At 36.3% G+C, this 19363-nt stretch overlaps 1 protein-coding gene across 1 annotated transcript; it reads left to right on the top strand.

The window, feature by feature from the left end:
* The first annotated feature begins 1131 nt into the window (after positions 1–1131).
* LOC127708310 (titin homolog) lies at positions 1132–3449 on the top strand. The gene is made up of 2 exons (XM_052213160.1): positions 1132–2255; positions 3305–3449. The coding sequence occupies exons 1-2, from the start codon at positions 1132–1134 to the stop codon at positions 3447–3449; spliced, it is 1269 nt and encodes a 422-aa protein (XP_052069120.1).
* Positions 3450–19363: the final 15914 nt, after the last annotated feature.

The raw sequence follows: 19363 nt of genomic DNA, 5'->3' as shown, positions 1-19363 counted from the left end.
ATCGTGTGTCCTTAATTACATGTGCTAGACCCTTATAGGTAATCGTTGAAAAATCCCCGTAGTAGAAACATTAATACGAATGAGTAGAATACAGTCATGCATATATGAAAAAAGATAAATTAAATTTATTAAATGAAAACTGTGATCTTAATTTATTCTTTAGGTTATGAGATTCGAAAATCCTAATTACATGAATTCAATTTCTAAAAAGTTATCACGCAGTACCAAATCAAATAATAAATAGTGTTTTCCTGTTAGAACGGTTTTACACTAGAAATTTTTGGGGCCCTTTATAGCTTGCTGTTCTGTGTGAGCCAAGGCTCCATGTTGAAGGCCGTACTTTGACCTATAATGGTTTACTTTTTACAAATCGTGACTTGGATGGAGAGTTGTCTAATTGGCACTATTACCACATCTTCGTTTATCTATAAAACATGAATTCAGATAAGCTTTCAATAGTTCGTAATGGGTTTTTAATATGTTCAATCTAGTAAAATGTTTTTTAAAATATATTCACAACTTTATCGTCAAAGCTTGATATATATACACATGTATATATATATATACTAGAAAATACCCGCGAAATATACTTTGGTTCATAATTTGAAGATATATAGTTTTGGTGTAAGGCGATATTAAGATCTTAAATCTTTTTGAAGCGTGTCACCCGACGAAATATCACCAATCAATATGACACCCAAAAGAATAGTCTTCCCGACAGAAACTATTGGCGTTTGTGATCTAATCATAGGATATGTCATTGTTATACCCTGGATGCATTGCACTGATCAAAATAATATGAGTTTATAAATACCTTTAATTGGTGACATATAGAGTGAAAACTGACTGGGAGTTTTTTAGAAAAAATATCCTGACCCTGATTTGGTAAAAAAAAAATAATCTGTCTAGCACTTCTAGCAGTTTTGCCAATCCCCCAAATTTTGGAAATAAATTTTGTGTACTGAACACATAGGGAAAACATTGAGTCAGGCTCACCATAGTAAATTGACGACAACCTGTCTTTACATATACAGACAAGGAACTACTACGTAGCAACGTAAATACCTTTACACTGACAGTGGACTACATAACTTGTGTGTACTAGGCAGCAATCAACAACGTTGAGTCACCATGGATCCCAGTCACGTGGAACCACAAGAAGAGGTTCAGCCCCAAGAGGGAGATGTCCCTGAACTATTAGAAAATCCGTTTAATACAACACATTCAGATGAAAATCCCGAAACTAGGCGAGTACGTGACCTCACGGAAAAAGGAAAAGGAGCTTTCACAGAAAAACGTGACAAGTTCTGTCAGGAACAAGAGGCTCTCTGGACAGACATTGAATCCCAGTTATTGGAAGTCACCACGCCTCCTAACGAGCTCCAGCAACTCCTGACAGCCCAGGACAAACTCGTTAAAGCCTGTAATAATTATCGTAGGCTCACAGATGAATTCCTGGACTTTCTGAAAAGGACCAGAACATCGGAGAGTCAAAAAGAAATAGAATCATGTAATCTCTCATTGGATTTTCGTCTGTCCAAAGTGGAACTGGTTATGGAAAAACTACACGAGCATCGCCTCGCCCTAACAAAGGCCAAATCCACTAAAACAAAGACATCAAAGGATAAGAAAACCTCACACAGCGGTAGCTCTAACGTGTCAGACATGTCAAGCCTAGCACGGAGAAAGCGTGCCAAGGCAGAGGCTGCCAAGTCTAAAATAGCCTTTGTCGAAAAACATGCCCTTATCCTACATCACGAGGCAATGTTAGAGGAACAAGCCCTGTTCAGACAAATTGAAATGGAACAGGAAGCAGCACGCAAAAAGGCTGAAATGGAACAGGAAGCCACACGTAAAAAGGCAGAAATGGAGCAAGACGTCGCTCAACGTAAAGTTCAACTAGAACAGGAGGCCGCTCACAGAAAAGTGCAATTAGAACAAGAGGCCATGCGCAGGAAGGCTAAAATGCAACAAGAAGCCGCACGAGTAAGCCGGGAAAAGGCCGAGCTGAAAGCCAAATTTAACCTTCTTGAAGCACAGAGAGAAGCTGCAGCCGCAGAAGTAGAGGCTCGTATCCTGGAATACGACGACAGCCAAGCATTTAGCGATCTCCCTGATGAAACGGAAGACCCTCTCCAGCGTGTGGAAGACTTCGTCAATAAGCATCCTGTACCAACTGCTGTACGGGAGGTAACAAGACCTCAAAAGATAAAGCAAATTCCTGTTAAGATTGAGCTGAGTCATGAAGCACCAGCGTTCGTGCCATCCGTGGCACTGAACTTGCCGTCACAGACATCTGCTGTCTTGCCTTCCGATACTAAGTCACCGGAAGTTACCTTAATCCCAGATCTTGGAATAGTAACCGGCATACAAAAACTAGGCCTTTCAGATGAGATCCCTGCTGAACACCAAAAACAGGGTGTTAAAGAAGAGATCCCTGTTGCACACCAGCAACAAATCAACCCTACATCGGAGATAACTAGATTTCTCTTGCGTAAGGACCTGCTTTTCTCCCAACTAACAAGCTTTAACGATCGGGCAGAATCCTTTCATACATTGAAAGCAAGTTTTAAGAACGTGACTGACGAGTTGCAAGTCTCTGACTCGGAACAGATTGATTTACTGATCAAGTGGCTCGGTACAGAGTCTGCTAAACATGCCATTAGCATAAGAGCGTCGAACGCCAATAATCCTACAAAAGGTATACAAAGACTATGGAAGAGGCTTGACGAGCGGTATGGTGCTCCAGAAATGTTGGAGGCCTCACTCACGAGTAAACTTGCCAAATTCCCAACCTTGACGAATAAGGACAACGCACGTCTCTATGAACTGTCTGACATTCTATCAGAAATAGAATATCACAAGGAAAATCCCAAGCTGGGATGTCTGCTAGCTTATTTTGATTCACCGTCCGGAATAAACCCTGTCATTGAAAAACTACCATATAGACTTCAGGAAAAGTGGAATACAAGGGCGTCTAGATACAAATCTAACCACGGCGTTGCCTTTCCTCCTTTTACAGAGTTATCTGCATTCATCAGTGAAATCAGCAGAATTAAAAACGATCCTGGATTCATCTTTGGGTCAAAAGTCACACCAAATACAAAAGGTGCTGCGCCAAGTTTCACGTCTTACCCCAAGACTAAAGTTGGTACTCATAAAACAGCGGTCTTTGTATTCTGCACAATACAAAGCATTCCTTAAATGAATGTCGAGTGTTCCGAGCCAAATCAATCGAGGAACGCAAAGGTCTTTTGAAAGAAAACAATGTCTGTTACAAGTGTTGTGATTCTACCAAACACAGGAGCCGGGAATGCAATGCACGCATAAGTTGTAAAGAATGTGGAAGTAAACAACACACTACCGCACTTCACATAACTAGACCACAGCAACCTGCAAGTTCTCAGTCTAGCTCGCCCAAGGAAGCCTACGGCGGGGAGCCAACATAATCCGCTGAAACTAAGTCAACCTCAGTGAACTCTACCTGTACTAAGATCTGCAAGGATACATATAGCGGGAAATCTTGTGCTAAAATACTACCTGTGAATGTTTATCACAAAGATAACCAGGACAAAGTTATCCGGATGTACGCCATCATTGACGACCAAAGCAACCGGTCACTAGTATCGCCTGAATTCTTCAACCTTTTCGACGTAAAAGACAAACCGGAGAACTATACCTTATCAACATGCTCCGGCAGAGTAGTCACTTCCGGGAAAAGAGGAAGAGGTTTCGTCATGGAATCAATAAATGGCAATGACAAATTTGACCTGCCTGTACTGATAGAATGTGATCATATTCTTAATAATAGGGACGAAATACCGACTCCTGAGGTCACAATGCATCACCCTCATTTAAAAGAACTCAGAGGTAGCATTCCACCAATAGAGGAAAATTGCCAAATTCTTCTCTTAATTGGCAGAGACCTTATAGAGGCGCACCACGTCCTGGATCAGCGCATAGGACCACCCAGAACTCCATATGCACAACAGTTGAAACTGGGTTGGGTAGTGATAGGAGAAACTTGCATTAACAAGCAGCATGTGCCTCTTGAATTAAATGTCAAAATAACCAACATTTTACCTACAGGACAACCGTCAACGTTTCAACCATGTACAAGCAAATTCGACATTCGGGAAAACTACACAGACCCCGTTAAGAAAGATTTACAATCGCCTCTCTTTGAAAAAACTAAGGACGATGATTTAATTTGAAGACAAAATGTTCATGAAACAGATGGACAACGAATTTGTCAGAGACTCGGAAGGAAGTTGGGTAGCACCGTTACCGTTCCGAGTGCCAAGACAGTTTTTGCCTAGCAACAGACCACAAGCTCTTCATCGTGCTAATATGTTAGACGCAAGCCTGAATAGAAACCTAGTAAAGCGGGAACACTTCCTCACATTTATGAGTAAGATCCTAGACAATAATCATGCAGAGCTCGCTCCACCGTTGGAGAACATGAAGAGTGCTGGTATTTACCATTGTTTGGTGTTTATCACCCGAAGAAACCCGATCAGATTAGGGGTGTGTTTGATTCATCCGCCAAATGTAACGGAGTTTCACTCAACAGCGTCCTTCTAACAGGTCCAGACTTGACCAATGATCTCTTGGGAGTACTGCTTCGTTTCAGGAAAGAAATGGTCGCAGTAACTGCAGACGTTCAACACATGTTTCACTGCTTTGTAGTAAGAAAAGACCACCGAAATTATCTGAGATTTTTATGGCATAAAAACAACGACCTACAAGAGAACCTTGTCGAATTCCGCATGAGAGTTCATGTTTTTTGGAAATAGTCCGTCACCTGCCGTTGCTACGCTTGGACTCAGAAAAGCAGCTCAGGCATCAGAACAAGAGTTCGGCAGTCACGTGACTAGCTTTGTTACAATCGACTTCTATGTCGACGACGGTCTTACATCATGTCCTACAAAAGAGGAAGCTGTTAAGCTCATGAAGGACACACAGCAAGCATTGGCAAAGAATGGAAACTTACGGCTTCACAAGTTCGCCTCTAATTGTGAGGAAGTTATGTCTGCGTTTCATGCCAGTGATTTGGCTTCAAATCTGAAGGATCTAGACTTAGAATCCGACAGCAAACCCCTACAACGTAGTCTTGGGCTTAGCTGGGACGTAAACACTGACAACTTCTTATTTCAATTATCATCAGAAAACAAACCTATCACTCGGAGAGGAATTTTATCAAAGATAAACAGTATCTACGATCCTCTGGGATTTTTGGCTCCGGTGATTATACAAGGGAAACTCCTATTAAGGAAAAAAGTATCAGAAACCGTCGATTGGGACCAACCTCTCTCTGATGGGACAGCAGCTGAGTGGAAATCTTGGAGAGATACTCTAATTGCTATCGAAACATTGCGCATTCCACGTACCTACGTGCCGTATCTCAGCAAAACCGCCACAAAGGAGTTACATGTCTTCTCTGATGCATCAGAAAAAGCCATAGCAGCTGTTGCATATCTACGCACGACCGACAGTAGTGGTGAACCAAACATAGGTTTCATTCTTGGGAAAGCTAAAGTTGCACCAACAAGTGGTCATACTATTTCACGACTTGAACTGTCAGCTGCTGTATTAGCAGTTGAGATCACCCAAACCGTCATGGATAATTTAGATTTACATATAGACACCGTTAAATTCTACACAGACAGTAAAGTGGTTTTAGGTTACATCAGTAACGAGACAAGAAGGTTCTTTATCTACGTCGCCTATAGAGTAGAGAAAATAAGGAAATTTAGCTCTAGGAGTCAATGGAATCATGTACCAACTAACCGTAATCCAACAGACTCGGGAACAAGGTCCGTACCAGCCCATGAAATTCATAGCAGTGAATGGGTATTGGGACCAAAACAACTTCTTTCCTCAGAACAGAAGAATTCTGAGGACATATATCAGCTAATAGATCCAGAAGAAGATGGAGAAATCCGTGCAACTGTGAATGTTGCAAAAACATTTGCCACACCTGAGCATAAAGGTATAGGAACTGAAAGATTCAACCGATTCTCCAACTGGACTTTACTTGTGCGAGCGATAGCCTTTTTGGAACGTTTCTCCCGTTTACACGGGTCAAAACAGGCATCATCAGTGACTTCTTTGGATAGTTTTTCGAATGCCGAAAATTTCATCTTAATATCTGCACAACATGAAGTTTATGGAGATGAAATAGATTGTATAAAACGTCAGGAACAAATTAATAAGCGGAGCCCAATATCTAGCCTCAATCCGTTTTTGGACGAAAGAGGACTATTACGAATAGGAGGCCGTATTGTCAAATCTGACTTAAACTTCCGTGAAAAGAAACCATTAATCGTCCCTGGACGCCATCATATAGCGACATTATTAGTTCGACACTACCACGACAAGGTAAAACATCAAGGTCGCCATTTCACAGATGGAGCGATTCGATCCGCAGGATTTTGGATCGTTGAAGCAAAACGCTTGATCTCTTCTATTATTCACAAATGTGTAACATGCCGCAAACTCAGAGGAAAAACCGAGTATCAAATCATGTCTGATTTGCCAGAGGACCGTCTTGAACCGTCACCTCCGTTTACTAACGTTGGAATAGACACCTTTGGACCCTGGACAATTGTTTCACGTAAAACACGTGGTGGATACGCCAACTCTAAACGTTGGGCAATTTTATTTACATGCTTAGTGACAAGAGCTATTAACATCGAATTAATCGAGGAAATGAGTTCTTCCGCCTTCATAAACGCCGTCAGGAGATTCGCCGCTATAAGAGGCCAAGTTAAGATTTTCCGATCTGACCGTGGAACGAACTTTATTGGCGCAATCGAAGATTTAAAGATTGACTCAATCAACGTTGAAGATGGACCCTTCAAGAACTTTCTGTATAATTCTGGTACAACTTGGATCTTCAACCCGCCGCATTCGTCCCACATGGGTGGAGCCTGGGAGAGGATGATTGGTATTACCAGGAGAATTCTTGATTCTATGCTTCTAAACGCAGCCGGAAGAAGCCTAACACATGATGTGCTCAACACACTAATGGCAGAAGTTTCAGCAATAGTGAACTCTAGACCTCTGGTACCGGTATCAACAGATCCAGGGAATCCATTAATATTAACTCCGGCTATGTTATTGACACAGAAAACCGACTACATTTTCACTTCAGATCATCTTGGAGAATTCGACAAACGAGATCTCTGTCTTGCCGAATGGAGGCGAGTACAGGCTCTGGCCAGTGTTTTGTGGACCCGTTGGAGGAAAGAGTACCTGCCGTTACTACAACAACGACGAAAATGGACCGAAGATCGCCGTGATCTCATCGAAGGAGACGTCATTCTTCTAAAGGATAAAAACCTTTGCCGTACCCAATGGCCCGTTGGAATTATAGTGAATTCATTTAAAAGTTCAGACGAACATGTCCGAAAAGCAGAAGTGCGAGTAATCGTTAATGGAAAAGCCACAACCTACACACGTCCTATCGTGGACATGATTCTTCTCGTAGAGAACAACTCTATGTAATTATGTGTATATATATATATATTTGATTTAGATAGGACATTCACATGTGTTATATTTTATGGAATAGTGATATCAGATAGATTTCAGACGGGGAGTATTCTGATTCACGTTATCAATTGTATTTGCTACGGCATCTATTGGATTGAATTTTCAGACATTCATATTTTCCGGAAGTGATCTGGACTTATCCGTATGTTCACTACCGTTTACTTTCTCTTCCTCGCCTGTCTATTACAAATGGATGCCACGACAAAACTGCTCCTGTGGATATTGTGACAAATCACCGTCAAGTACGTTTCAAATCGATTATAAACTGTTAAATATATATTCCGTTAACTCCGTTAACTTGACAAACACGTTTATTCAACAAATATGAATTGTAATTGTTTATTTCTATGAATTGAACTGAGAATTCTACTTTCGTTTTTGACTTGATATTAATATTGCCTTGAACGTTCATATATTTCTTTCGTGCATATTGTAAATTATTGTATTTTTATTTCTTACAGTTTACCAAACAATACACACTCTGTAAAAACTCCTGTTTCCCTTCTGGTGGAATTATGATCTACAATCTTCACACACAAGTTGTTATTCTTTATAATTTGCCGAGATTGCGATACAATCACATGGTTATACTAGCTGAGTCAGGCTAAGCATATATATGAAAGGGGGTGGGTCACATTCCAGCCGCACTTCGGTACCCATTTTAACCGAAAACTGAAGTAATCCCCCCACCCTTTTCATGTTGAATTGAAGCGGTTCCCCGGAAGGAAAAGCTCTTGACGTGTAAAAATCTGTTGTTAAATTGCTGAGAGCGTCAAGGGAATGTGTATCACAAAGTGTTTCAGTGTAAGGTCAATATTTACCGTATCTGCTACGAAATAAAATTTAATTTTGCCGGGCAGATATGCAATGACGGAAATGATGACGGCACGTAAATTTCAGAGCCGAATGTCGTGAAGGACGGTCGATCCGAATTGGCTTTTTTCCCGATTTTAACCCCCAAATACCCCCCAAAAGATCTTGAAATGAACACATAAATAAACTACGCTGGTCATTACCCCTTTGTTGTATAAAACAATATTCGTGGATTTTATGTAAAAGAAGAAAACGCGACACCCAATTTCAACTCTATTCATTTAGTAATATAGATAGATAGATATATATATACAAGTACGTCTGAACCAGTGACAACTCTACGACAGATGTTATCCATCGGATCACCAGTGATGGTGATACAAGGCTGAAAACACATTCTGTATATATAATTCGTCTAAATAACAGCCCAACAATGTTAGATCTGTAAATTTGCGGAAGCAAATTTTTGTTCTTCCCTGGCCGGGATTCGAACTCATGCTACTGAGATATCGTGGCACCAAATCGCCTTGCACTATGCCCGACGCGCTAGACCACTCGACCACCTAGGCTCGACATATATACATAGATTTTACCACTGTATCGAATGTGATACGAACGATATTCATTCATTCGAGATAGTTAAATTGTTAGCTTTTTAAGATATCTTAAATTTAACTTAAGAGAAAATTTCAATTTATTTGGGTTGAGGCGGTTGCGGAAGGGGGGGGGCATAGGGGTAGGAGGAATAGTTTTTACAAAGTAAGTTACCTCCTGACAAAGAAATGAAGTGAAAATCATATATATTTTTTTGATTAAAAATCCAACATGAAGTCGCAAAATGATATTATATTGTGAACATTCTGAAAGTGAAATTCATCAGATGTTAAGGAGGAGTTGCGGATACCAAATAAGATGAAGCAATTACAACGTTAATAATTTTGTTATCGAAACTCCAAAAAAATAAATCGGATACAAATAAATTACAAATAAAGTGCTTCTACGTTTATACAGCCAGAAAAAAAAATAGTATTAAAGTCATACATGTAAGATACTTCGCTTTTCTCTTTCGTTTCTGATCTGAAATGCAATTGATTTAGGTTATCTGGTCTATGATATGACAATAACTTGGTATGTTGATGTTATTATCAGAATTGGGTTTCTGGGTTGTATGGTCTGTTGTTTGTCTGTTATGGTTGGACTTAACCAACAGCACACCTTACGGACTTAGGGGGATGAGTAAGGGCCTGAAAACAGTTATAACAAACACAGTGAAGTAGGTTTTAGAACTTGTATCTTCAAAAGCGCATGAGAAAGTCTTATAATTAATAACAATATAATAGTATATAATGCAAATAATAGAAACATATAATTCATATGATTTTACAATATAATTGATCAATTAATATCTTTGGTATACAAACTTTACGTTAATGCATGAGCATATGCATTTTAACTGACGAACACGGATGTTTATAATATTTCTTATAAATAAAAGCTTATTTAGCATTCAAATATATGAGCAAGATGCGGACTAAATCTTAAATGTATGAGCATAATGCGAGACCTAATATTTGAACCTAACGGAGCATAAAGCATGTGCTGAACAGCATAAAGTATTGAATGCATAATATCTTCACAATGGACATGAATAAACATGTTGAATTCTTTTATCTTTCGAATTATAATCATGGTAGAGCATATATTGCGCTAGTAAAAACTTAAACTATATAAAAACCTATTAACCCAAAAATTATCAATTCCGACGATGAGCATTGGTTGAGAAATATTCGAAATCGAGACAAACTTAGCATTACGAAACTAATCGTGAATATTCAAATAATATAAATATTAAACAATATAATATGAAATGGGGAAACTAGCTTTAAAAATATATATGCTTGCTTTGTATCAAAAATTCATGACTCGTAATAATATAGGGCTAAACAACAAGAATAGTTTACGATAAATAATTTCTTATTAAATTAGCCTACACATGTGGAAATTACGCATAAAGCGTTTATTAAAATAATTGACATCTTACCCTTGCAGAACTGACCTTAATTCTTATTAAGTATAAACAAGCGATAAGTTAAAATTATCATTTCCAACATGCGAGCGTAAAACTAAATTCTATAATGCGTTTAAAAATACCCTTGAGTACAGAAAGTTTGTGAAGAATAAATCAACCTTTTTTTGAACATATATACATCTATTTACACTGATCGAGAAACAACAATTTGGTCTTAACTTCTTTACTTGCAGAACTCATAGATATTTAACTTCAACTTTACTAAATGAAATGGAAACGAATCTTTACGAAGTTTCATGATTCAATTGAATAAAATAATGAAAGAAACATATTAACTTTGAATAATTTAAATACTTGACTCACCTGAAAACAGTTATAACAAACACAGTGAAGTAGGTTTTAGAACTTGTATCTTCAAAAGCGCATGAGAAAGTGCCACTTTTTAGACCGAAATTCACTTGTTCGATTTTGCGTTACTGTTTCAGGTTCGACCAATCAGATTCGTTAAACACCCGAGCCACTTAGTTACCCTGATAATTTGGGGTAAAAAGGGGCGTGGAAAGATCTTTGCTGGACAGGACAAAGAACCCTAATTGACCAGGTTACCTAGACATATGTTGTTTACACAACAACTTGTTTGTGTTTAAAGGACAAAAGACTTAGTAAAAAGACATGTCTAATTGTGTCCACTTAGCTTGTCGCTAAACATCTTAAATTGATAAAAATAATGCCTAACAGAGAGAAAATCTGAAGTGACAAATGCCAAAGTAAATATCTGTCAAATTTGAACTTTTTATCTTAAATATATCGAGAATATAAAAATGATTTCCTTCAACAATAATGAACGAATATAAAACAAAAAATACTTTTAATCAAAACTGCAGCTTCGAAATGGACTTTAAATAAATAAAATATCTTAAACTTATTCCTTTTTGCTGAAAACTAAATAATTAATAACAATATAATAGTATATAATGCAAATAATAGAAACATATAATTCATATGATTTTACAATATAATTGATCAATTAATATCTTTGGTATGCAAACTTTACGTTAATGCATGAGCATATGCATTTTAACTGACGAACACGGATGCTTATAATATTTCTTATAAATAAAAGCTTATCTAGCATTCAAATATATGAGCAAGATGCGGACTAAATCTTAAATGTATGAGCATAATGCGAGACCTAATATTTGAACCTAACGGAGCATAAAGCATGTGCTGAACAGCATAAAGTATTGAATGCATAATATCTTCACAATGGACATGAATAAACATGTTGAATTCTTTTATCTTTCGAATTATAATCATGGTAGAGCATATATTGCGCTAGTAAAAACTTAAACTATATAAAAACCTTTTAACCCAAAAATTATCAATTCCGACGATGAGCATTGGTTGAGAAATATTCGAAATCGAGACAAACTTAGCATTACGAAACTAATCGTGAATATTCAAATAATATAAATATTAAACAATATAATATGAAATGGGGAAACTAGCTTTAAAAATATATATGCTTGCTTTGTATCAAAAATTCATGACTCGTAATAATATAGGGCTAAACAACAAGAATAGTTTACGATAAATAATTTCTTATTAAATTAGCCTACACATGTGGAAATTACGCATAAAGCGTTTATTAAAATAATTGACATCTTACCCTTGCAGAACTGACCTTAATTCTTATTAAGTATAAACAAGCGATAAGTTAAAATTATCATTTCCAACATGCGAGCGTAAAACTAAATTCTATAATGCGTTTAAAAATACCCTTGAGTACAGAAAGTTTGTGAAGAATAAACCAACCTTTTTTTGAACATATATACATCTATTTACACTGATCGAGAAACAACAATTTGGTCTTAACTTCTTTACTTGCAGAACTCATAGATATTTAACTTCAACTTTACTAAATGAAATGGAAACGAATCTTTACGAAGTTTCATGATTCAATTGAATAAAATAATGAAAGAAACATATTAACTTTGAATAATTTAAATACTTGACTCACCTGAAAACAGTTATAACAAACACAGTGAAGTAGGTTTTAGAACTTGTATCTTCAAAAGCGCATGAGAAAGTGCCACTTTTTAGACCGAAATTCACTTGTTCGATTTTGCGTTACTGTTTCAGGTTCGACCAATCAGATTCGTTAAACACCCGAGCCACTTAGTTACCCTGATAATTTGGGGTAAAAAGGGGCGTGGAAAGATCTTTGCTGGACAGGACAAAGAACCCTAATTGACCAGGTTACCTAGACATATGTTGTTTACACAACAACTTGTTTGTGTTTAAAGGACAAAAGACTTAGTAAAAAGACATGTCTAATTGTGTCCACTTAGCTTGTCGCTAAACATCTTAAATTGATAAAAATAATGCCTAACAAAGAGAAAATCTGAAGTGACAAATGCCAAAGTAAATATCTGTCAAATTTGAACTTTTTATCCTAAATATATCGAGAATATAAAAATGATTTCCTTCAACAATAATGAACGAATATAAAACAAAAAATACTTTTAATCAATACTGCAGCTTCGAAATGGACTTTAAATAAATAAAATATCTTAAACTTATTCCTTTTTGCTGAAAACTAAATTTTCACAAAAATATAAAATGAGGTCTAAAATGACTCCATGACATTATGGTGCATTTGAACTGCTTTTGTTATCGTGTTCTCTATCATTCAAAATCATAAGTTATTTTCTTAAAAATTAAAAAAAAAGCAAACTTGACTTAGATTGAATGATTGCTTGATTACTTTTGCATCCAGCGCTTGATACATGTATCACATAATAAATGAAAAGAAAAGTTTGTAAACGTCGTGCGTTCGAGGCGTTTTTATGAATTTACGTTCATTAGAAATATATAAACTCAAACTCCACACTGTTATATTCTTAAAATTCATCTGAGGGAAAGGAAACAAAAGGTTGAATATCTTGCCTGCGTGCGATGGAAAAAAAAATTTCAGCTACCAGGTGAACGTTTTATTTGTGTATTTTTTTAACATAAATACCGAACTCCAAGGAAATTCAAAACGGAAAGTCTCTTAACAATTGGCAAAATCAAAAGCTCAAATACATCAAACGAATGGAAAACAACTGTCATATTCAGAACGGCGTGTTAAACAATATTTTGTAATAATTTAATGTAAATTTACAACATTACAAGTTTCAGTGGGATAGACAACAGCAGAATCGAAATATAACTGACGTTTCTCAAATTTACGTGTTAGGCACCTTGTGTTATATCAAAGTATATAGGATTTTTTTTCAGCCACAAGTGCCCGTGGGAAAAAGCCAAGATTTATACAAAAAAATTACGATATTGATAACAGAGATTACCGATATAACATTTTAAACATAGATTACTCACTTGTTTGTCTATGTTATGCTACTGTTTATTGTTCACAAAAAGTCCTAAACAACCTTCACAATGAATAAGTACACGTGCTGAGTCACAAAGTCGAATCCTCCTTAGATGGTGTTATCATATACTTGTATAAAATATTACTTATTATATTACTGAAAATAATTAAGAGGCTATGAAAGGGTTATTATGTTTATTAACCAGATTCCTAAGAACTTCCTCGGCGGACTGATAAACGAACCTTTATTGACTGCTTCCGGAATGTTATCACATGCCTTTCCGTTATTCTCCGTGGGGTTTATCACATGCAACTTCGTATATTTCCGGAAATTTGATTGTAAACATGGCAGACGACTCGGCTGCGTTTGTCGAGTCTTTGAAAAACGACAACAATGTGCGGAAAACTTATAATTATAACTATTGAAACTACAGAAATGACTTTGAGGTTTATATATTATGTCATTTTTCATATCAGACTCTTTATCACATGTCAATCACAGGAAATGTGACAATACATTTTTCAAACTTTTCAAACTCAGAACATAATAATTGTTATATATTGTTATATACTCTTTATCACATGTCAACCACAGGAAATGTGACAATAAATTTTTCAAACTTTTCAAACTCAGAACATAATAATTGTTATATATGGGCTGATATTGAAAATTGGGCTGATAATACATCTGATATGAAAAATGCCATGTAATAATCTGATAATACAGCACTGAAACAACAAAAAGGTACAAAATTCTTAAAGACAAATGTTCACAAAATATGCTAAATGAAATGCTTGTTATATCAATAAAACAATTAAAGTTAATAAGTTCTAAGTATATGATAAGTATAGTTTATCACATGGCATTTTTCATATCAGACCCTTTATCCGCCCTCGTTCATGATATCATCCGTCGAGCCTCCGGCTCTTGGGCTGATATCATCACCTAGGGCCGATAAAGGGTCTGATATGAAAAATGCCATGTAATAATCTATACTTATCATATACTTAGAGTAAATAACTTATAATATTTACAGTATCATAATAGCACTTAATTTACTTGAATTCCATATTTTACGAAATGGTGCTTAGCGGGCTAATATGAAAAATTTATCAACTGCTTCCGGTTATTATCGCATGCCTTTCCGTAACGTTCTCGCATGGCATTCCGAAGTTACTCGGCAAATTCCGGAAAATACACCTCAATGGTACGTTTTCAGTGAAAAACATAACAATGTAGGGTACAAAACAAATATTAGGAAACAGGAAAATATATTATGTAAAATACAAAACAAATGATACAATACATGCATTTTTCGAAGTTTCAATCATAATTTAGCAAGTAACTTTACAAATGTTGACTTTTCCAAACAGTGTTCATTATGTTTTGTGGGTATTTTTTTTTATCGTCAATATAAAAATATATTATACTGTTGTTTTTCCACTCTCGAGCCTTCGGCTCTTGGGCTGATATTGAACATTGGGCTGATAATACATCTGATATGAAAAATGCCATGTAAAAATCTGATAATACAGCACTGAAACAACAAAAAGGTACAAAATTCTTAAAGACAAATGTTCACAAAACAGCTGATTACAGCAGGTGCACATCATTTTGAATCTACAGGACATACATGCATAAATTCTTTTGAAAAAAAAACCACGGAAAGATGAAAAAGTAATGCTTTTAAAAGCACCACTTATGCAACTCTGGCCTCTGCAACAGTATTTTGGAAATAAATCCGGAAAATGGGCAATAATCTTATCATGAAGAGAAAGTCGAAACACACTTATATATTCAGATGTGTTTAGGTCGCCTACTTTGTCCTTAAAACGTATAAAACATAAATAAGTGATTTATCATCTTGCTTCAATTTGCATTAATTTTATCTATTTAACAGGGTCAATGTCAATATAATTACATTACTATTCCCATTACTTAAAAAAAAATACGAGGGTCAAGTGGAGTACTGTTATAGACAACTATAAAATGATCAAATTATATATTGAGTTACCTCTCATTGTACATGTCAGAAAATTGTTAAAATAGTTCTGAAGTAGGGTCCTTATAAAAAAAAAGGAGTAAAACATGTACAGCGAAATCAATGATTTAATATTCAAATAAATACCTTTAGTGTGAGCCATTAACCGTTAAAATATCCAGAAAAATAAAAATATACTGGATGTGGTTCATAAGTGTTTCACGTTTCTCGTTTTTTATATAGATTAGACCGTTGGTTTTCGCGTTTGAATGGTTTTACACTAGTAATTTTTGGGGCCCTTTATAGCTTACTGTCCGGTGTGAGCCAAGGCTCCGTGTTGAAGACCGTACTGTGACCTATAATGGTTTACTTTTATAAATGTTGACTTAGATGGAGAGTTTGTCTCATTGGCACTCATACCACATCTTCTTATATCTATTGACAAATATTATAAATAAAACTGTTTTTGTTGTATGTTATTGACAACCATAAAATGATCAAATTATATATTGAGTTACCTCTCATTGTACATATCAGAACATTGTTAAAGTAGTTCTGAAGTAGCTATAGGGTCCTTATAAAAAAAATTTAAAAAAAAAGAGTGTTATACAGCAAAATCAAGGAATTTGGCATAGTGGAACGGAAATAATGAAGGGGAGAGGGTGGAGGGAGGGGGTTAAGTAAAAAATGGATTGTTAATGAATTGTGACGACAGTCAGACTTAACGGAAAAGCAATTTATTTATTATTTATACCTTATTAGTACAGTTACTGTGACTTTCCATGGGGAGGCTTCGGAAGGATCTGGTACTTTGTCTTGAACTTCATATGTTTTTCTGCATAATGGATGTTACTGGTCGTAAATACAAGCTTCTTTGACAAAAGGTCTACCCGAGAATATTAACTTTTATTGAACCAAGAAAGCCATAATAATTTTCTTTTTACTAATGATAATCTGTATTGTCGTTAAGCATATAAAGTACAGAACTTGTGACGTCTTACAACATACAAATTAAAAAAAAAACATACATGCTACAAATTCAATTACGGTATGATTGCCAATGAGACAAAGTGTTTTAAACATCTATTATCAACCAGCGATGCATCAATGATTTTGCGTTCGGGGGATTGGGGTACATGAAATAGGTGACGGGTCTAGGACTATCTAGGTAGGGATTCAAGAGAGTGTGTTGGTGAATAAAAGCTCCCAAATCACGGGATTTTCATTTCTTTCAATTACCTTTGTATTATCTCTCTCTCTTTTATAATCTAACTTGTCATTCTCTAAATTGTCTCGAGTTGACCGAACTTTCTTAATAGAATTGATAATGGAAACGGGGAATGTTTCAAAGAGACACCAACCCGACCTTAGATCAGAAAACATCCCAAGGCCACCAATGGGTCTTCAACGCAGCGAGAATATCCCGCATCCGGAGGCGGACTTCAGCTGGCCCCTTAACAATAATGTATACTAGTTCAGCAAAATGGACAGCACACTTAACTCCGAAACATGAAAAATTAAAATTAAAAACAAACACAAGACTAACAAAGGCTAGAGGTAAATGACTTGGGACAGGCGCATAAATGCGGCGCAGTTAAACATGTTTTGTGAGATCTCAACCCCCCCCCCCCCCCCCCCTAATACCTCTAGCCAATGTGGAATAAACAAACACAGAGCAATACGCACAGTTAAACTCAATTTGAAAGAAGTACGAGTCCGATGTTAGAATAGGTAGCAAAAGAAACTAAGCAAAATGACAATGATCAACATAAATTAGCAAAGGACTACTAGCAGTTACTGACATGCCAGCTCCAGACCTCAATTTACCTGACCAAAAGATTATGTCTTCATCATATGAAAATCAAGCACAATCCCTCCAGGTAGGGGTTCTGTATCATGCCATCATAAATTATACTAGAAGAACATAACCCGTATCATGTCAACGACTGGTTTTAGAATAAATGTGTTTAAAAAGACTGGAAAACAATGGTATCTTTGATAGAAGCAGAAATATTCGCCTAAAATAACGTCCCCTTCTGGCCTGACGTAGCTGTGAGTGTATGCATCCAGACTGAATAACTCATTTTGGCAAGGGTATTACCGCCGTTTTGAAGTAGACCAAGATAATCACATTTCTACTCAGAAGTTACCAGTAAAAAGATTCTGTGAATTATTTAACAGAGAATATCAAAGATCGATGACATATTTGTAGGAAAACATGCATTTAAAAACCGAAATGATATTATCATTATGGAAACTGCTCAAATACAAGGTTTCATTTTGCCTTATATAATGACATTTTTAGTTTGAATATAATGGTCTAACGGGTATCAGTCAATTAGACGATACCAAATGACAAATTAAAACTGAAAATCATCTAGAGGTCACTGTACGGTCTTCAACAATAGACATGTACAAAATGTTAAGCTCTTAACCAGCCATATGCTATTCCAGAGTTATGAATAAGATCTGAAGTAGAACCTGATTTTTTAATATGCAATATTAAACCATATATTCAAAATCAAGAAAGCAATTGGTGATCGTTTCATTATGTTGCATAGATTATTGCCCCAAGCGTCGCGCCGCAGGTGATATGGTAATTGTATCCATCCCTTCGTCGGTCCGTTCGACGTCAGAAATACATCTGATACTCTTAGACAATTTGACAGAGTGCTCTGATACTTGATACTATTGTTTGCCATCATGTGTTGTTGATCATATCGTACCGTCAAATTTACAGAAGTTATGAGACTTTGGCATTTTGTGGGAGTATTGCGAAAATAACACCTCGCGAACGTTGCTCTTCTGAGACTTTTTGACAGAAAGCTTTCGTACAATTGTTTGCCATCATGTGAAGTTGAATATTTGATACATGTACCTTCATTTCGATCCGAACAATTTTACGGGTGTTATCGGACTTTGACTATTTTTCTTTATATTATTGTGACAATAACACCTTGTGAACGCAACTCCTCTAAGACTATTTGATAGCAAGCTTTCATAGATTGTACTACTGTTTGTCATCATGTGTAATTGGCCATATCATACTGCCATTTTGATTTGATCATTTTTATGAGTTATGGGACTTTGACGCTGTTTTGACAATCGTGCCACAATTATGACACGTTGTGACACACAATTTATTTCGTAATTATACAGGGCGGGGGACATTTTATAACGGCGTAGCAATTTTGTCATCTCCTTAAATTCACCCTTATTTCTATCATGTGACGAATACCATCATCTCCATTAATTCACCCTTATTTCTATCATGTGACGAATACCATCATCTCCTTTAATTCACCCTTTTTTTCTGTCAGGTGACGAATACCATCATCTCCATTAATTCACCCTTATTTCTATCATGTGACGAATACCATCATCTCCTTTAATTCACCCTTATTTCTGTCATGTGATGAATACCATCATCTCCTTTAATTCACCCTTATTTCTATCATGTGACGAATACCATCATTTCCTTTAATTCAACCTTATTTCAATCATGTGACAAAACAATCATCTCCTTTAACTCATTTCTATTTCTGTCATGTGACGAATACCATCATCTTCTTTAATTCAACCTTATTTCTGTTATGTGACGAATAACAT

This window comes from Mytilus californianus, unplaced genomic scaffold (genome assembly GCF_021869535.1).
Source record: "Mytilus californianus isolate M0D057914Y unplaced genomic scaffold, xbMytCali1.0.p SCAF_7, whole genome shotgun sequence".
Taxonomy (NCBI): Eukaryota; Metazoa; Mollusca; class Bivalvia; order Mytilida; family Mytilidae; genus Mytilus; species Mytilus californianus.
Note: the sequence above shows the minus strand (reverse complement) of the source record. Positions and strands in the feature narration are given on the sequence as shown.